The sequence below is a fragment of the Mobula birostris genome, chromosome 28, assembly GCF_030028105.1.
Source record: "Mobula birostris isolate sMobBir1 chromosome 28, sMobBir1.hap1, whole genome shotgun sequence".
Lineage (NCBI taxonomy): Eukaryota > Metazoa > Chordata > Chondrichthyes > Myliobatiformes > Myliobatidae > Mobula > Mobula birostris.
This window is the reverse complement of record NC_092397.1, coordinates 38,341,772-38,361,861: the sequence shown is the minus strand read 5'-3', so window position 1 is coordinate 38,361,861 and position 20,090 is coordinate 38,341,772. Positions and strand designations below refer to the sequence as shown.

The following is a 20,090-nucleotide window of genomic DNA, read 5'->3' as shown; positions in this document are numbered from 1 at the left end:
CAGAGCGATCCTTACGCATGCGCATATCATTGCTGAGTTACGATCGCTTGAATTCTGAAGCGCCACGTACAGGCGCTTATTTACGTTCAGTACTTATTTATTCTATGGAAATAAATAAGTGATCAGCGTTTCGGGCGGTGACCCTCCCTCAGGGCCCAAAAGGAAGAGAGAAGACGCCAGAATTAACAGATAGAAGAAAGATATCTAGAAGGTGACAGGTGAAGCCAGGTGGGTGGGAATGGTGAAGGGCTGGAGAGGAAGGAATGTGATAGGAGAAGAGAGTGGACCGTGGGAGATGATAGGCAGGTGAGGAGAGGTAAGAGGGATATGTTTACACAGGTTTCTGCCATTGTAACAATATTACTCCCCGTGCTGCGCCCCAAGTGGTCAGGAGGTGCAAACGCATCGTGATGTTTACATACAAAACACTAAAATTGCTAGTGAACGCAGCAGGCCAGGCAGCATCTATAGGAAGACATACGGTCGACGTTTCGGGCCCCCTTGGCAGTGGATGATGCCTGGTATTTATCAGCCTCTCTGGGTGTGTCGAGATCTTGATAGAGACAAAAGAATCCTTTTACTTCCAGAGGAATTCAAAGAACTATGGAACTGATTATCAAAGTATGTATATAGGGGTCTCGGCCCGAAACGTCGACTGTACCTCTTTCTATAGATGCTGCCTGGCCTGCTGCGTTCCACCAGCATTTTGTGTGTGTTGCCACTGATTGACAGCATCTGCACATTTCCTCATGTGACGTTCACACACACTTCTCCCTCCGGAAAAGTGCAGTGATTTCCTTCGGAATTACTGACTTCACTGCAAAACACATGGTTAATAACCGACTTTCAGCATTGTAAAGAAGAGGGATATTAGTGTCACAACCATAGATCTCTCAAAGTTTCCATGCAAGTTCAAGCGGTGGTTCAGAAGGTGTATGGGTTGTTGGCCTTCTTCAATCAGGGATTGAAGAAATAACAAGCAGGATTGACAAAGGAGAAGCGGTTGATGTAGCGTATTTCGATTTAGGCTGCCACCCAAGGCTGCTTAACAAGCTACAAGCCCATGGTGTGACAGGGAAGATTCTAGCATGGATAAAGCAGTGGCTGATTTGCAGGGGGCAAACAGTGGGAATAAAGGAGCAGATTAGGAGAACGGGCACAGCAGTGTCAGATGGAATACAGTGCCGGCAAGTTACGGTCATGCACCTTGATGGAAGAAATGAAAGGGTTGACTGTTTTCTAAGGGGAGAGATATTACAAAAATCTGAGACACCAGGAGACTTAGGAGTCCTCGTGTGGGATTCCCTAAAGGTTAATTTGCAGTTTGAGTCTGTGATGAGGACGACAAATGTGACGATAACATTCATTTCAAGAGGACTAGAACATGACAGCAAGGAGGTAACGTTGAGGCTTTGTAAAGCACTGGTCAGGCCTCACTTAGAGTATTGTGAGCAGGTTTTGGCCTGTTATCTTAGAAAGGATGTGTTGAAACTGGAGAGAGTTCAAAGGAGGTTCACAGAAACAGTTCCAGGATTGAACAGCTTGTCATATGAAGAGCTTTAGATGGCTCTGGGCCTGTATTGACTGGAATTCGGAAGAGGGAGGGGTGACCTCTTTGAGACCCATCGAATGGCCTTGAAAGAGTAGTTGTGGAGAGGATATTTGCTGTGGTGGGAGAGCCCAAGACCAGAGGACACAGCCTCAGGATAGAGGGGTGTCCTTTTACAACAGAGATAAGGAGGAATTTCTTTAGCCAGAGAGTGGTGGATCCGTGGAATTCTTTGTCACAGGCAGCTGTGGAGACGAGGGATTCATGGATAGTTAAGGCAGAGGGTGATAGATTCTTGACTGGTCAGGGCGTGAGGGGAGGGCAGGAGATGGCAGAGCACACTTAACGATCTAAACAGCCTAATTCTGCTCCTATATCTTACAGTCATGGTCTTCTTTCATTCAAGATAATGTTGCATTCTTATAAATTCCTGGTGAGACCACTCCTGGAGCATTATGTCCAGTTCTGCGTGCCACACTATCAGAAGGACGTGGAAGCATTAGAGAGTGCAGAGGAGGTTTACCAGGAGCCGCCTCGATGATGGAGCATGTACTGTGAGGACCGGTTGAGTAGGCTTGGGCTTTTGTCTTTGGAGCGAAGGATGATGATAGCTGACATGATAGAAGTGGACAAGATGATAAGAGGCACAGACTGAGTGGAGAGCTGGAGAATTTTCCCAGGGCTGAAATGGTAATGGGGGGGGGAGTCGTATTTAAATTATTTACACTGAGTGGTGTGGGTATGTTTTGCACCCTGCCTGGGGTGGAGTTTGAGCCAGATTTATTATGGACATTTAAATGACTCCTAGATAGTCACATAGATGGCAGAAAATGATGGGTTATGTAGGAGGGAATATTGGATTAATCTTCAGAAGTTTCAAAGGTACGTTTAATGTCAGAGAAATGTGTACAACATACATCCTGAAATGCTTCTTCTTCACAACCATCCACGAAAACAGAGGAGTGCCCCGGAGAATGAACAACAGTTAAATGTTAGAACCCCAAAGTGCAGCCCCCCGGCCCCCCATCCCCACGCGCGTAAGCGGCAGCGAGCAACATTCCCCCCTCCCCCCGCTGGCGAAATAAAAACAATACCACCGGTACTGAGCACTCAAGCGTGAGCAAAGCAATAGAAAAGACACAGACTTGCAGTTACTCCAAAGACAACCCATTCACCCGGTATCCGATACAACGCAGGCTCACTCTCTCCCTAATAAGGGAGAACGAGCTGTCTCCATTTCACAGCGGGAGGGGAGACATAACAAACAACTAGCTGGTTTACAATGTTAGAAGTCCATTGTGTCGCCTTTTGCGAGCTCTGCGCCCAAAGATCTCAGGTCTCTGGGCACAGTCAAATAAGTCCCAGCTCCCACGACACACAATCTTGCAGGAGTTTCTAGGGTCAGTATGACATTGTGGGCCAAAGGGCCTGTACTGTTCTATGTTCTATTAAATCAGATCTAACATTATTAAGTGCCATGTTTCAGTTCAGTGTGTTTTTTTACTGTATCGAACTCCGGAACTTCTTTCAGCTCTTTGTCCAACTTTGCCAACTCTTTCCGCATTTCCACAAAAGGATTCCCACGTCACTCCCTGAGACCGGGAGCCTTTCCCTGTCACCAGACTGAGAGAGAGTGGGGAAACCTGTGCCAGGGATTCCTCCTCTGTGGGTTCCCATAAGCAGTGAACTTGCTGAGTGACGGACTGAGCCAAAGAGAATGGAGGGGACAATATCTGCCCAGCGATGGGACGTCCCAATGGCTTTGAGCACGGGAACAGTCACCCATTCTGTAAACCTCTGGGTTCAGTCCTTAGTAGCAAACTACTGACTGTGGAAATTACAAATGAGAGTATTATTAGAGTCGTGTAGCACCATAGCATAAAAACATACAATTCAGCCCATCTAGTCCATGCTAACCTGTTACTCTGCATGGTGACATCAACCTGCCCCATAGTTCTCTGTAGCCCTCTCAACCAGGTACTTATCCCAGTTTCCCTTAAACGCTGGAAACGAACCGACACCCAGCACACCACGACCCACACTTGCACCATCCTCTGAGTGAAGAAATCCCCCGTATGTACCTTTCACCTTTGACCCATATCTCTCGGGGTGGAGAGGCAGGGGGTAGAAATGTAGGTGGAGGAGGAAGATGGGGTGAGGGGAAGGGTGTGGGCATTGTGGAGGGGGAAGATGGGGTGAGGAGAAGGGTGTGGGCATTGTGGAGGGGGAAGATGGGGTGAGGGGAAGGGTGGGCATTGTGGAGGGGGAAGATGGGGTGAGGGGAAGGGTGTGGGCATTGTGGAGGGGGAAGATGGGGTGAGGGGAAGGGTGTGGGCATTGTGGAGGGGGAAGACGGGGTGAGGAGAAGGGTGGGCATTGTGGAGGGGGAAGATGGGGTGAGGGGAAGGGTGTGGGCATTGTGGAGGGGGAAGATGGGGTGAGGGGAAGGGTGTGGGCATTGTGGAGGGGGAAGATGGGGTGAGGGGAAGGGTGGGCTTTGTGGAGGGGGAAGATGGGGTGAGGGAAAGGGTGGGCATTGTGGAGGGGGAAGATGGGGTGAGGGGAAGGGTGTGGGCATTGTGGAGGGGGAAGATGGGGTAAAGGGAAGAGTGTGGGCATTGTGGAGGGGGAAGACGGGGTGAGGAGAAGGGTGTGGGTATTGTGGAGGGGGAAGATGGGGTGAGGGGAAGGGTGGGCATTGTGGAGGGGGAAGACGGGGTGAGGGGAAGGGTGGGCATTGTGGAGGGGGAAGATGGGGTGAGGGGAAGGGTGTGGGCATTGTGGAGGGGAAAGATGGGGTGAGGGGAAGGGTGTGGGCATTGTGGAGGGGGACGATGGGGTGAGGGGAAGGGTGTGGGCATTGTGGAGGGGGAAGATGGGGTGAGGGGAAGGGTGGGCATTGTGGAGGGGGAAGATGGGGTGAGGGGAAGGGTGTGGGCATTGTGGAGGGGGAAGATGGGGTGAGGGGAAGGGTGTGGGCTTTGTGGAGGGGGAAGATGGGGTGAGGGGAAGGGTTTGGGCATTGTGGAAGGGGAAGATGGGGTGAGGGGAAGGGTGTGGGCATTGTGGAGGGGGAAGATGGGGTGAGGGGAAGGGTGGGCATTGTGGAGGGGGAAGGTGGGGTGAGGGGAAGAGTGTGGGCATTGTGGAGGGGAAGATGGGGTGAGGGGAAGGGTGTGGGCATTGTGGAGGGGGAAGATGGGGTGAGGGGAAGGGTGTGGGCTTTGTGGAGGGGGAAGACGGGGTGAGGGGAAGGGTGTGGGCATTGTGGAGGGGGAAGACGGGGTGAGGGGAAGGGTGGGCATTGTGGAGGGGGAAGATGGGGTGAGGGGAAGGGTGTGGGCATTGTGGAGGGGGAAGATGGGGTGAGGGGAAGGGTGTGGGCATTGTGGAGGGGGAAGATGGGGTGAGGGGAAGGGTGGGCATTGTGGAGGGGGAAGATGGGGTGAGGGGAAGGGTGTGGGCTTTGTGGAGGGGGAAGATGGGGTGAGGGGAAGGGTGTGGGCATTGTGGAGGGGGAAGATCGGGTAAGGGGAAGGGTGGGCATTGTGGAGGGGGAAGATGGGGTGAGGGGAAGGGTGTGGGCATTGGGGAGGAGGAAGACGGGGTGAGGGGAAGCGGGAAGATGGGGTAAGGGGAAGGGTGGGCATTGTGGAGGGGGAAGATGGGGTGAGGGGAACGGTGGGCATTGTGGAGGGGGAAGATGGGGTGAGGGGAAGGGTGTGGGCATTGTGGAGGGGGAAGATGGGGTGAGGGGAAGGATGTGGGCATTGTGGAGGGGGAAGATGGGGTGAGGGGAAGGGTGTGGGCATTGTGGAGGGGGAAGATGGAGTGAGGGGAAGGGTGGGCATTGTGGAGGGGGAAGATGGGGTGAGGGGAAGGGTGTGGGCATTGTGGAGGGGAAAGATGGGGTGAGGGGAAGGGTGGGCATTGTGGAGGGGGAAGATGGGGTGAGGGGAAGGGTGGGCATTGTGTAGGGGGAAGATGGGGTGAGGGGAAGGGTGTGGGCATTGTGGAGGGGGAAGACGGGGTAAGGGGAAGGACGTGGGCTTTGTGGAGGGGAAGATGGGGTGAGGGGAAGGGTGTGGGCATTGTGGAGGGGGAAGATGGAGGGGTGAGGATAGGTGTGGGGAACGTTTATTCTTACTACCTTTTAAATAAAAGTAATTGTTTCAACAAACTTGCTGCAAAGTCACCAACAGACCTTGTACATTCTCAGTCAAGTTGCTGGTTGTCATCCTAACAATAATGGGCCCAACAATAATGGAACGCAACTCGGCACGGACCTCGAGGCCGAGAAACAGCCTTCAAACATCACCTTCTGATTTATAGCATCAAGCCAATTGTGTATCCAATGAGCCCGCTCTGCCTGGATCCCCTGTGATCAGACTTTCCACAGCTGCCCACCATGCTGAACCTTCTCGAGGCCTCACTGAAGCCTGTGTTGGCCACGTACCCGAGGCAGAGGTTTCTGAGACTGGAGGCATAGATTTAAACAGGAGTCAGTGATTTAGAGGAACCTGAGGAAGAGATTTTCCCCTCACGCTGCCTGAGGAAGTGGTGGAGGCAGGTTTTGTCACATTTGAGAAATGGGTGAGCATTGGAACTGTCGGGAATCGATCCGCTCAGAGTCAGGTTTTATATCACTGGCAGAATCTGTGAAATTTGTTGTTTTGGGGCAGCGGTACAGCACAGTACAGAATAATAACAATAAGTTACAAAAAAATAATGGAAAAGAGGTGGGAAAATACTGAAGAAGTGTTCATGGTTTCATTGTCCATTTAGAAGTCCAATGGCAGTGGGACAGAAGCTGTTCCTGCAATATTGAGTGTCTGCCTTCAGGCTCCTGCACTTTGTCAATGAGAAGTCCCGGGTGATGAGAATCCTTAATGATGGACGCTGCCTTCCTGAGGTATTGCATTTTAATAATAAATACTTCATTGATCCAGAGTGGGAAATTCTTTCATTACAGCAGCAACATTTAAAAACACACTTAGCAGTGTGCAGACTTAGCTAATAATAAAGTACAGAATGATAACATACACAGTAATAATTTACCAATGTGCAATAATAACGTAGGAAATAATAAAACAGAGACTATTGTACCATGATGTGTGTTCTGTCACACAAAGATGAACTGTTGTCTATGCTTATTGCATTTGGTAGGAAAGATTTTCTGTAATGATCCGAAGCTGAATGAGTCTGTTCAAAAGGTTGCTCCGCTGCTTATTCAGTCGGCGATGGAGAGAATGTGCCTGATCGTCCATAACGGATAACAGAGTTTACAGCTGCTGCAGCTTTTTCCGATCCTGTACGGTGGCCCCTCCCTGCCAGACGGCGATGCAACCAGTTAGAAAGCTCTCCACAGCACATCTGTAGAAGTTTGCAACAGTCTTCGGTTACATTGACTGGGACACTTCCTATTCCTGTTTCTTCTTGTTCATCCGCAAGACAAAGGAGTTCAGGAAGGGGTAGTCAGGGGACTCACATCGAGGGATCGGATGTGGAAAGGTGAGCAATTCAACGTTTCTGGGTGTCAATGGCGAAAGGGCTTGATAGAGGGGACATGATGTTTTCTATGGTGGGAGAGTCTAAGACCACAGCCTCTGAATAGTGGGCTGTCCTTTTAGAACAGAGATGAGAAGGAATTTCTTTAGCCACAGAGTGATGAATTTGTGGAATTCTTTGACACAGGCAGTTGTGGAGGCCAAGTCTTTATGTATACTTAAGGCAGAGATTGATAGATTCTTGATCGGTCAGGGCATGAAGGCAGGAGACTGGAGCTGAGAGGAAAATTGGATCAGCCATGATGAAATAAGATATGTCAAATGGCCTAAGTCTGCTCCTACATCTTATGGTTTTCTATCAAGTTTTCTCAAACTGCAAATGAAATATTGCTGCTATAAATGCATCTCTTTGATCTGAGAGATGCTGACAACCAAAAACTTAAAATTGTTCACCCTCGACGTGTAATGGTGTGTCCCCTGACCGCCCCTTCCCGAAGTCTGCAATCGATTCCTTGGTCTTACAGGTGAACGAGAGGAAATGGCAGCAGGAAGAGTCCGAGAGAATGGGCAGAGTGTGTTTCCAAGATGGGGAGAGGGGTTAGAGTTGGGGTTGGCACATTGTGGCATGGCAGAGATGGGGTAGAGGGAGAGTCGGTGACCCAAGAGGAGGGGAATGGTAAAGGTGAATACCACAGGGTGGACGATGAGTGTAGGGGTAACACAGAGATGGTAGGGGGAGCTGCCAGAAGGGATTAGAGGGTGATTGAAGGGAAATGAAATGGGAAGGGCAATGGGGCATGAGTACGACTCAGAGAATGGGAGATTGGGGAAGGAAGGGCTTAGACAGAAAGGGGAGACATGGAGACGGGAAGGATAGAGAGACGGGAGGTTGGATGGGAACCCCAGAGACAGTTTGGAGGGGACATTGGAGACGTCCTGGAAGTCAGGATAGTCGGGAAGGGGCCATCTCAGGCAAGGTAGGTGCAGGTTGGTGGAGTTGGCATCCCAGATAGAGGGGGGGGGGGGTAAGGGGGTGGAGTGTGGTACAGGAGCTTGTGGAGATGGGGGGGTAAGGTAATGGTGTAGGGGGCACCTCAGAGACAGATTAGGGGGTAAGGCTGCTTTGCCAAATTAGAGGGAGGCCCAGAGACCGAGTGGTAGACGAGGGAGCATTCCAGAGACTGAACAGGGAGAGAGGAGCAAAGGGACATTCCCCAGGGACGGGAGTAGGGGATGTTTTATCCCAGAGAAGGAAAGCACGGATGGAGGGGCGTAGGCTTCAGAGGTTCGGCCAGATGGGGACATCACAGAGTCAAGAGTGGGGTGTGCTGGGGTTTCCAGAGTTGGCCACAAAGACCTCCAGTCTGCAAATCAGTGAATTCAAATGAATCAAGGACAGTGGAAGCGGACAGAACAATTGCCTTTGTTCTTGTCACGAGAAACAGGCTGGCATTTTATGAAGAGTTCTCCATTTTGAGTTAAAGTCACTTGATCAGTGTTTTAAAGTTGACACAATGATGCCTCAGGTAATCTGAACTAGGGATCGTTGCCAAATAAGAAGTTATTTGTGAGGTGTCCTTTGGTTGGATACAGCAGGTTTGTGAATGTTGCTCTGTGTGATTCAAGCTGATTTAGAACGAAGGACCATAAATTACCGATTGTCACCGGCTGGGAAGAGGGTAATAATGGATGCTGGGCTGGAACAGAGCCAATACAAAGGTGTTAAAGGTCAGACACATGACCTACAGCCAATGACACTGGAATGCAACATTTTATTTGGTAAGGAATGAATGTGAAAGCAGAGGCTTCAAATGTAACTCTGTAGGAGAACAACTATCGTCAATGTGAGGTGTCCCACGGCACGTGGAGATTCGAAACGGGACAACGAGGAACACGTGGCCAGCAGCAGAAACTGCTTTTTAACTGGTAATATCTTTTCTTCATGGAAGGTCGGGAAAACTTACTAGGTGTGCACACAGCTATTGATTGTGTAAGTTCACGTGTTCTCCTGTTGAGACAATAAAGGTACTTGTCGGTAATTACAGATTCTCTCTGTGCCTCCCTGATCATTATTACAAGGGGTGATTCTTGTAACCCCAGGGACATGGGGAGGAGGAGGGGGCACCCGTGGCTGGGAGGGCTGTAAGGAATGGGGGAAGGTGCCCAGAGCAGGGTGAAATGGGTGAGACGGGAGACAGGAGATGAAAGGTACTTCCCAGAGATAGGTGTGGGACTGTCTACCTGTCTGTTTCATAATGGGACAATCCTGCCGGTCATCTATTTGTGATTTGGGTCACTGTCTGTGACAGAACAATTCTGCACCTGTCCAACTGCCCTACCAGGATCACACGGTATTTACACGACTGGAGACTTTCTGATCATTGTGACCCTGAGCTGAGGAACCAAACGTGACATAAAGAGTTTGTCTATCCTTTGCAGCTCTAAGTGACGTTTAAGTTCACTGGAAGTTGGAACCAGCTCTTTCCTTTAGAACTCGGTGTCACTATTCCCATTAGCTACTGAAGTACGGGCATGAGCGAGATCTTCTCATCAGACCTGAACTTAATGTCCCACTTCAATTGGTAGACAATCGTTTATCTACTTAACTTGAAGATACATTGGAAGTTCTTCATGCGGATAAAGTTGGGATTAGATTTCTTGTGCGAGTCTCAACTCCTTAGGTTGAAATGGCAAGATCTCAGCTGTGCCTGGGAGCTCCAGTACCCATTCCTGGTACAGCTTTGGACACAAGGCACCTGCGTACTCAATTCACAGAGACTGCACATTCTTAAGCTCAAAGAATTCTGGGTAAGAGCAGTGCCATTGAAGCAGTTACAAGCTTCGCCTCTCCTCTGCCGAATGGTACCAATCTGAACAATATTTTTATGGGAACTCAGTAGCCAGTTGAACACAACAACCTTCCACAAGGAATACACTGAATGTCAACAGGCATTGTGTCTGTGTCAACAGTCAAATTCATCGTACTTTTTTCTGTCAATCAGCTTCCAAATGTTGCTACTCTGTCATTGCTTGCCACGCCCCCTGCACTGTTTCCCTGCTCCTCATCATATCCTCTCACCTTTCCCACCGTTGAGCCCGAAACTCTGCCCTGTGCTGACCCATCATGTTCTGACCCTGTGCCACTGAGCATCCAACTGAACGTTCAGCGTTCTGCTTTCAGACTGCAGAGTACAGTGGTGTGCTCTAACAACCCAGCCCTCAGGAAGAGTGAAAATGACCAATAAGAGCAGGGAATAAGGTGATTAGCTACCATTATTCCCCGGTCCAGAGATTTGAGGGACTAACAACATGACAGGCAGCTCATCATCTTCTTCAGTCTGCAGAACGTCATGCAGGAAACTCGAGGGAAATCCCTTCCCCCACAGAGTGGTGACTGTTTGGAACCCACCACACAGGGAGAGCGAGGGGTGAACAACAGGGTAGGATTTAAACAGACTGTCGTAGAACAGAAATACGGGCAGGGACCAGCCGGGTGGAGTTGGCTCCCCACTGTACACTGGGAGTGTTGTAGATTCACTGAGTACCCGAGACACAGTTTAAAATAGAACTGATTTATTTATCACAGAAACTGCAGTCCCATTAAACGTGAACATCAGAAGAAACTCCTCCCATTCCCAGTGACCAGGGTGCAGACCTGGTTTGATGAACAGCAGCAGTAATTGCTGAGTTAGACACCAGCAGTCATTTGCAAACTTGTCTCCGGATTCAGCAGCTGTGGTGGTTCAATATCCCCCAGGCAGCTTATTGAACTTTTCCCCCAGTGTGAACTCCGTAGTGTTTCTGGAGGCTGGCTGAATGATTGAATCCCTTCCCACACTCTGAGCAGGTAAAGGGCTTCTCCCCAGTGTGAACTCGCTGGTGTGCCAACAAGTTAGATAACTGAGTGAATCCCTTCCCACAATGTGAGCAGGTGAAAGGCTTCTCCCCAGTGTGAACGCGCTGGTGGGCCAACAAGTTTGATAACTGAGTGAATCCCTTCCCACAGTCTGAGCAGGCGAACGGCCTCTCCCCGGTGTGAACTCGCTGATGCACCTTCAGTTGGGATGACTGAGTGAAGCCCTTCCCACACTCTGAGCAGGTGAACGGCCTCTCCCCAGTGTGAACTCGCTGATGTTTCTTCAGGTAAGACGAGTGGCAGAATCCTTTCCCACATTCAGAGCAGGTGAACGGCCGCTCCCCAGTGTGAACTTGGTAGTGCGACACGAGGTTGCATGACTGGGAGAACCCCTTTCCGCAGTGCGAGCAGGTGAATGGCCTCTCCCCGGTGTGAACTCGAAGGTGTTGCTTCAGGTCTGACGAGCGACTGAAGCCCTTCCCACAGTCCGAGCAGGTGAATGGCCTCTCCCCGGTGTGAATTCGCTGGTGTTGCTTCAGGTGGGCCGAGTGACTGAATCCCTTCCCACAGTCCGAGCAGGTGAACGGCCTCTCCCCAGTGTGAACGCGCTGGTGCGCCAGTAAATTAGATAACTGACTGAAGCCCTTCCCACAGTCTGAGCAGGTGAACGGCCTCTCCCCAGTGTGAACTCGCAAGTGTGCCAGTAGGTTAGATGATCGAGTGAAGCCCTTCCCACACTCTGAGCAGGTGAACGGCCTCTCCCCTGTGTGAACTCGCTGGTGTACCTTCAGTTGAGATAACTGACTGAACCCCTTCCCACAGTCTGAGCAGGTGAACGGCCTCTCCCCAGTGTGAACTGACCAGTGTGTCAGTAGGTCAGATGATCGAGTGAATGCCTTTCCACACTCTGAGCAGGAGAACATCTTCTCCCCAGTGTGAACCGACAGTTATGTCTATAGTTGGGATGACTGAGTGAATCCTTTCGCACAGCCTGAGCAGGTGAACAGCCTCTCCGCAGTGAGAACTGGCTCGTGTGTCAGCAGATCAGGCTACCGAGTGAATCTCGTCCCACACACGGAACAATTGAACAGTCTCTCTCCCTTGTGTCAGCTCACCGGTGTCTCGGCGGGTCGGCTGAGTGAGTGAATCCCTGATCGACCTCTCACTGCTGTGAGTTTCCTGACGTATCATCAGCTTCGATGAATCACTTTCCGCAGACGGAACAGATCAATAAATGCTGCTGTGTCCTCAGCACCCCGGTTCCAGTGGATCATGCACAGAGACGTCTTCATCTCCTAGGACCAACAACAGATACATTGGAGTCACAAAGGGAATATCTGGTCACCCTTTAAATATCTGGACAGAATCATCAGAACTGACAAATTGTTGTATTTAAGATTCCTGCACACAAATTCTTTGTTGCATCCATCTCACCTGTAAAAAGATTTACAAAAGCCATCAACAGGTGAATCACAGCATTTCAAGATGAAATAAATTTAATGGACTGACACCACACTGTTACAGAGAGGTTCAACCCAAGTTGGAGGAACAACTCCTGACTTTCTAACTGAGCACGGATCAGGTACCCGGGCTGTCCATCCAGTTCTCCGGCTGGTTTTCTGACTGTATCAGAACGGGCCTCTCCTGCCTGTCTTGCCAGTTGCCTTTCCCATCGGAGTGTGGCACTTTTGGGATGTGGAAGCTACAGGTCACTCGTTACCCAGGAGAAAGATGTTTGATATCATTATCTACCCAGAGAGAATGGTACAAAACATGTCTCACGAGTAGAAAGGCCCAGAGAAAGAGCCCAAACAAAGGTGGTTTTCTCAAGAACTAAACCTGACGGAAGGATTTTGTTCTTTTCCTGCCATGCAGCAATAACTGACAATTTCACTGACTGGAAGTTGGACTCTCCATCCGAGATTGACTCAGAAATACGTTTCTGTTGTGAGTGCCTCATCCTCGGATTGAGAAAGCTGGAGATCGGCAGAGTCTGCAGACCCATCCACTGACATTCCCTCTGCCCGCACTTCCAAACGCACCCTACGGACTGCTCGGGAAGCAGTCATCCACGGACCCTGGACACCCACAGAGGCCGACAGCAGACTGTCGTTCATGAGGGTGAACCCTCACAAGGCAACTAGGCCCACTGGAGTAGGTGACAGGGCTCAGGAAACCTGTGCCAACCAACTAGCGGAGAGATTCAAAGACATTTCCAATCTCTCATTGCTTCGTCAGAGTTTACAGCCTGCTTCAAAAGGACAACGATCACACTAGTGCCCAGGAAGAGCAGGGTAAGCTGCCTTAACAACTATCATCCAGTAGCTGCTCCATCTACGGTGATGAACTGCTTTGAGAGGTTGGTCTCGGCTGGAATCAACACTCGTCTCAGGAAGGACCTGGACCCACTGCAACTTGCCTATCGCCACAACAGGTCTACGGCAGATGCAAATTCAATGGCTCTTCACGCGGCCTTCAGTCACCCGGATAACACAAGTACTTATATGTCAGGACGCAGTTTCTTGACAACTCCGCGCTTCTGAAAGTTCTGGTTGGAAAGCTCCAAAACCTGGTCCTTTGTACCAACAACTGGATCTGCATGCCGGAACTTCCTCACCTGAAGACCACAATCCGTGCGGATTGGAAATAACCTCTCCACCTCGCTGACAACTCTGGCACACCTCAAGGTCGCTCTGCCCTCTCCACACCAAAGACTGTGCGGCTGGGCACAGCTCACACGTCATCTGTACGCTTGCTGACGGCACAACAGTTGCTGCCATAGCCTGACGTTGTGATGGGAGGTCATACAGGAGCGAGATGCGGCAGCTAGTCGAGTGGTGTGGCAGCAATAACGTTGCACTCATCGTCAGTAAGACCAAATAACTGAAGGGTAAGACAAGGGAACATGAACCAGTCCTCATGGAGGGATCAGGAATGGAGAGAGAGACAGCAATTTTAAGTTCTTTGGTCTCAACATCTCTGAGGATCTGTCCTGGGCCCAACACATCGATGCAGCTACAAAGAAGACCCGACAGCAGCAATAGTTCATTTGGAGTTTGAGATCTGGTATGTCATCAAAGAGATGCGCGATTTTCTACAGATGTACTCTGGAGACCATTCCACATCACTGTATGGGATGGGGGTGGTGGGGAAGAACTTTGCACAGGATTGAAATAAGCTGCAGAAAGTTGTAAACTCAGTCAGCTCCATCATGGGCACCGGCCTCCCCAGCATCCAGGACGTCTTCAAGGAGCAATGCCTCACAAAGCCGGTGTCCATCATTAAGGACCCCATCACCCAGGACAGGCCCTCTTCTCATTGCTACCATCAGGGAGGAGGTACAGGAGCTTGAAGACACACACTCAACGATTCAGGAACAGCTTCTTCCCCTCTGCCATCAGATCTCTGAATGGACATCGAACCCACGAAACACTGCCTCATGACTTTTTGCACTACTTAACTATTATATAATATATATATATGTGTGTGTTGGCGCCTGGCCAAGTGGTTAAGGCATTTGTCTACTGATCTGAAGGTTGCTAGTTCGAGCCTTGGCTGAGGCAGCATGTTGTGTCTTAACCACACATTGCTCTGTGACGACACCGGTGCCAAGCTGTATGGGTCCTAATGCCCTTCCCTTGGACAACATCGGTGTTGTGGAGAGGGGAGACTTGCAGCATGGGCAACTGCCAGTCTTCCATACAACCTCGCCCAGGCCTGTGCCCTGGAAACCTTCCAAGGCGCAAATCCACGGTCTCATACCTTCAAGGTCAGCAAAGGTGCGGCAAGTGAAGGAGGGAATGCAGGGATTGGCTGAGAAGTTAAGCTCTTGGGAGTCTTTTTTCTGTTGTTTTCTGGAGCGGGTGATTTAAAAACCGGTTGGGACCAGCCCGCAACACGTACCTTCAAGGTCGGCAAAGGTGCGGCAGGTGCAGGGAATTAGTCAATTTATCATCCAATATAATCACGGTCTGCTCGAGGGGAGCAGCCTGTCGGGGAGTGGCCTTGTGAGAAAAGTGCGAGTCTTCGGCAAGGAGGCTGAGGGAGGAGACTACGCTACAGTTGGAGAGGGTGAGAAGTGGTGAAGGAATGACAGGTGAACTGATTCAGTGTGCTGCGTGCATGATGTGGGAGGTCAGGGACGTTGATGGTGCCTCTGGCTGCTACAAAGGTGGAAAGTGTGTCCAGGTTCAGCTCCTGAAGGACCGTGTTGGGGCTCTGGAGAGGCAACTGGATGACCTCAGGTTCATCCGGGAAACCAAGAGTTTTCTGGACAGGACCTGCAGCGAAATCGTTACACCGAGGATACCTGAAGAGAGAAGGGGGGGCGACGATGAGCAAGGAAAGGATGCTTGAAGTACAGGAGACCCCGGGGGATGTGCCCCTCGTAAACATGTTCACCCTCTTGGAAGCTGTCGGGACAGAAGATGATGCCAGCCTGAGAGGCGGTCAGGTCTGTGAGTCAACAATTGGCGCTGAGGTCCCAGGAGACAGACGTCAGGCAGAGCCGTGGTAGTAGGGGACTCCATAGTGAGAGGTACAGAAAGGGGTTTCTGTGGCAACAGGTGAGATTTAGGGATGGTGTGTTGCCTCCCTGGTGCCGGGATCCAGGATGTCACGGACCGATTGCGGGGAATCCTCAAGAGTGAAGGTGAACATCCGGAAGTGGTGGTGCATGTCGGCACAAATGACGTGGGGAAGAGGAGGAAAGACATTCTACAGCGTGACTTCAGAGAACTCGGAAGAAGGCTGAAAAGCAGGACCTCCAGGGTGGTTATCTCCGGTTTGCTTCCAGTTCCTCGTGCTGGTGAGGGCAGGAACAGGGAGATAATGGATCTGAATGTGTGGCTGAGGAGCTGCTGCGGGAAGCAGAGATTTAGATTTTTAGACCGCTGGGATCTGTTTTGAGGCAAGGATGAATTGTACAAAAGGGATGGGTTGCATCTTAACAGACAGGGCACCAGCATTCTGGCGGGCAGGTTTGCCACTGCAACACTGGTGTGTTTAAACTAAGTAGTTGGGGGGAGGGGATGAACTGGAAATACAAGGATGGAGGTAAAGGGAAAGAGAGAATAAGGAAAGTTAAGAAAGACAACAGAGTTAACAGGCTCAGGAAGGGATCGGAGAGTATGGCTAAGTGATATAGGAACTGATATGGGAGGTGAGGGGAGTAATGAATTAAAAGTATTGTATATGAATACACAGAGTATAAGAAATAAAGTGGATGGGCTTGAGGCACAGTTGGAAATCGGTAAGTATGATGTTGTGGGAATAACAGAGACATGGCTTCAAGTGGACAGCCTGGGAAATGAATATTCAAGGCTATACGTCCTATCGAAAGGACAGACTGATGGGCAGAGGGGGTGGGGTGGCTCTGTTGGTGAGGAATGAAATTCAGTCCCTTGCGAGGGGGGACATAGAATCAGGAGACGTAGAGTCAGTATGGAGAGAACTGAGAAATTCTAAGGGTAGGAAGATCCTAATGGGAGTTATCCACAGGCCCACAAACAGTAGTCTGGATGTAGAGTGTAAGTTGAATCAAGAGTTAAAATTGGCATGTTGCAAAGGTAATGCTTCAGTTGTTATGGGGGATTTCAACATACAGGTAGACTGGAGGAATCTGGTTGGTACTGGACCCCAAGAAAGGGAGTTTATGGAGTCCCTCCGAAATGGATTCTTAGAACGGCTTGTACTGGAGCCTACCAGGGAGAAGGCAATTCTGGATTTAGTGTTGTGCAATGAACCGGATTTGATCAGGGACCTCGAGGTAAAGGAGCCATTAGGAGGTAGTGACCATAATATGGTAAGTTTTAATCTACAATTTGAGAGGGAGAAGGGAAACTCGGAAGTGTCAGTATTACAGTTGAACAAAGGGGACTATGGAGCCATGAGAGAGGAGCTGGCCAAAGTTGACTGGAACGATGCCCTCGCAGGGATGAGAGTGGAACAACAATAGCAGGTATTTCTGGTAATAATACAGAAGGTGCGGGATCAGTTCATTCCAAAGAAGAAGAAAGATCCTAAGGGGAGTAAGGGGCGACCATGGATGACAAGGGAAGTAATGGACAGTATAAAAATAAAAGAGAAGTATAACATAGCAAAGACGAGTGGGAAGCTGGAGGATTGGGAAACTTTTAAAGAGCAACAGAAGGTAACTAAAAAGGCAATACGCGGAGAAAAAATTAGGTATGAAGGTAAACTAGCCAAGAATATAAAGGAGGATAGTAAAAGCTTCTTTTGGTATGTGAAAAGGAAAAAAAAAGTTAAGACCAAAATTGGGCCCTTGAAGACAGAAACAGGTGCATTTATTATGGGGAACAACAAATTTGCAGACGAGTTGAACAGGTACTTTGGATCTGTCTTCACTAGGGAAGACACAAACAATCTCCCAGATGTAATAGTGGCCAAAGGACCTAGGGTAATGGATGAACTGAAGGAAATTTATATCAGGCAGGAAATGGTGTTGGATAGGCTGTTGGGTCTGAAGGCTGATAAGTCCCCGGGACCTGATGGTCTGCATCACAGGGTACTTAAGGAGGTGGCTTTAGAAATCGTGGATGCATTGGTAATCATCTTCCAATGTTCTGTAGATTCAGGATCAGTTTCTGTGGATTGGAGGGTGGCTAATGTTGTCCCTCTCTTCAAGAGGGAGGAAGAGAGAAAACAGGGAATTATAGACCGGTTAGCCTGACGTTGGTGGTGGGAAAGATGCTGGAGTCAATTATAAAAGATGAAGTTACGACACATCTGGATAGTAGTAACAGGATTGATCCGAGCCAGCATGGATTCACAAAGGGGAAATCGTGCTTGACTAATCTACTGGAATTTTTTGAGGATGTAACTATGAAAATGGACAAGGGAGAGCCAATGGATGTAGTGTACCTGGACTTTCAGAAAACCTTTGATAAGGTCCCACAGAGGAGATTAGTAGGCAAAATTAGAGCACATGGTATTGGGAGTAGGGTACTGACATGGATAGAAAATTGGTTGGCAGACAGGAAACAAAGAGTAGGGATTAACGGGTCCCTTTCAGAATGGCAGGCGGTGACTAGTGGGGTACCGCAGCTATTTACAATATTAATGATTTAGATGAAGGGATTAAAAGTAACATTAGCAAATTTGCAGATGACACAAAGCTGGGTGGCAGTGTGAAATGTGCGGAGGATGTTGAGATAATACAGGATGACTTGGACGGGTTGGGTGAGTGGGCAGATGCAGTTTAATGTGGATAAATGTGAGGTTATCCACTTTGGTGGCAAGAACAGGAAGGCAGATTACTATTTGAATGGTGTCAAGATAGGAGAAGGGGAAGTACAATGAGATCTTGGTGTCCTTGTTCATCAGTCACTGAAAGTAAGCATGCAGGTACAGCAGGCAGTGAAGAAAGCTAATGGCATGCTGGCCTTCATAACAAGGGGAGTTGAGTATAGGAGCAAAGAGGTCCTTCTGCAGTTGTACAGGGCCCTGGTGAGACCACACCTGGAGTACTGTGTGCAGTTTTGGTCTCCAAATTTGAGAAAGGACATTCCTGCTATTGAGGGAGTGCAGCGTAGGTTCACAAGGTTAATTCCCAGGATGGCGGGACTGTCATATGTTGAAAGATTGGAGCGACTGGGCTTGTATACACTGGAATTTAGAAGGATGAGAGGGGATCTGATTGAAACATATAAAATTATTAAGGGATTGGACACGCTAGAGGCAGGAAATATGTTCCCGATGTTGGGGAATCCAGAACCAGAGGCCACAATTTGAGAATAAGGGGTAGGCCATTTGGAACAGAGTTGAGGAAAAACTTTTTCACCCAGAGAGTTGTGGATCTGTGGAATGCTCTGCCTCAGAAGGCAGTGGAGGCCAATTCTCTGGATGCTTTCAAGAAAGAGTTAGATAGAGCCCTTAAAGATAGCGGAGTCAAGGGATATGGGGAGAAGGCAGGAACGGGGTACTGATTGTAGATGATCAGCCATGATCACAGTGAACGGCGCTGCTGGCTCGAAGGGCCGAATGGACTACTCCTGCATCTATTGCCTCATGAGACTGTATATAAATAAAAGAATCAGGTTTACTATCACCGGCATGTGACGTGAAATTTGTTAACTTAGCAGCTGCAGTTCAATGCAATACATAATCCAGAAGAGAAAAAATAAATAAAACATAATATAAACAAATAAGTAAATGTATTGACTAGATTTTTAAAAACGTGCAAAATCAGAAATACTGCATATTATGAAAGTGAGCTATTGTCCAAAGATTTAATGTCCATTTAGGAATCGGATGTCAGAGGGGAAGAAGCTGTTCCTGAATCACTGAGTGTGTGCCTTCAGGCTCTGTATCTTCTCTCTGATGGTAACAGTGAGAAAAGGGCATGCCCTGGGTGCTGGAGGTCCTGTATAATGGACGCTGCCTTTCTGAGACACCGCTCCCTGAAGATGTCCTGGGTACTTTGTAGGCTGGTACCCAAGATGGAGCTGACTAGATTTACAACCCTCTACACCTTCTTTTGGTCTTATACCTAGATAATTTAGTTTTATTACGCATTGCACTGTACTGCTGCCGGAAACACACACATTTCACGGTACACGCCCGTGATATTAAACCCGGCTCTGAACGAGACTCGTCTCGCCATCACGGACACCGCGATGCGCATGCGCCACAAAAATGACGCCACGTCCTTCCCCGATCAGCAGAAAGCTCCCCGGGGCCCAGGGACGGAACGTGGGGGAAAGAACTGGAAATGTCCCCAGGTGCGGGTCACAGTGTGACCGGAGCTCGCAACAACAGTCTATCCGTCGCGGTGGGGATGAAACGCCCGTCCGCAGCCTCGCTCCTACCTGCTGCCAACTCTCCCCAGCATGTCGTCCACTGAACGCATGCGCAGTTTCCGGGAACGATCTGCGACCCTTAGGCCTGCGCATTTGGTCGCTGGGCACTCGATTCTTGAGCGCGGAGGTTTCTGGGTATCCACGGTGCCATTGAAGCAAACGGCGGTTCCACAGATAAATGTATTTATGTAGAAAACTCAGCAGCAACTTTAACACAGCATATTCAGTGTCAACAGGCAATCCATGTGATCCTCCCAACTCACTTAAAACACACGAGATTCAGGTGTAAATTCAGATTCAGGGTGTAAAACATTGTACTCATACAGTCGAGATGGTGTCACAAATGTAGGTATTTCTTT

The 20,090-nt window shown here is 49.5% G+C and overlaps 1 protein-coding gene and 1 long non-coding RNA gene across 2 annotated transcripts; one reads left to right on the top strand and one right to left on the bottom strand.

Annotated features, from left to right (window-relative positions):
- The first annotated feature begins 141 nt into the window (after positions 1-141).
- Positions 142-6,814, top strand: LOC140189131 (uncharacterized). The gene is made up of 3 exons (XR_011883459.1): positions 142-211; positions 6,335-6,461; positions 6,716-6,814. It is a non-coding gene; the product is annotated as an uncharacterized lncRNA (long non-coding RNA).
- A 3,829-nt stretch (positions 6,815-10,643) lies between these two features.
- LOC140189128 (uncharacterized) lies at positions 10,644-19,780 on the bottom strand. Its single transcript, XM_072245835.1, has 2 exons — positions 19,741-19,780; positions 10,644-12,207 (listed from the first exon to the last, which is right to left on the bottom strand). Exon 2 carries the CDS (start codon positions 11,833-11,835, stop codon positions 10,819-10,821), a length of 1,017 nt encoding a protein of 338 aa, XP_072101936.1. The 5' UTR covers positions 11,836-12,207; positions 19,741-19,780; the 3' UTR covers positions 10,644-10,818.
- Positions 19,781-20,090: the final 310 nt, after the last annotated feature.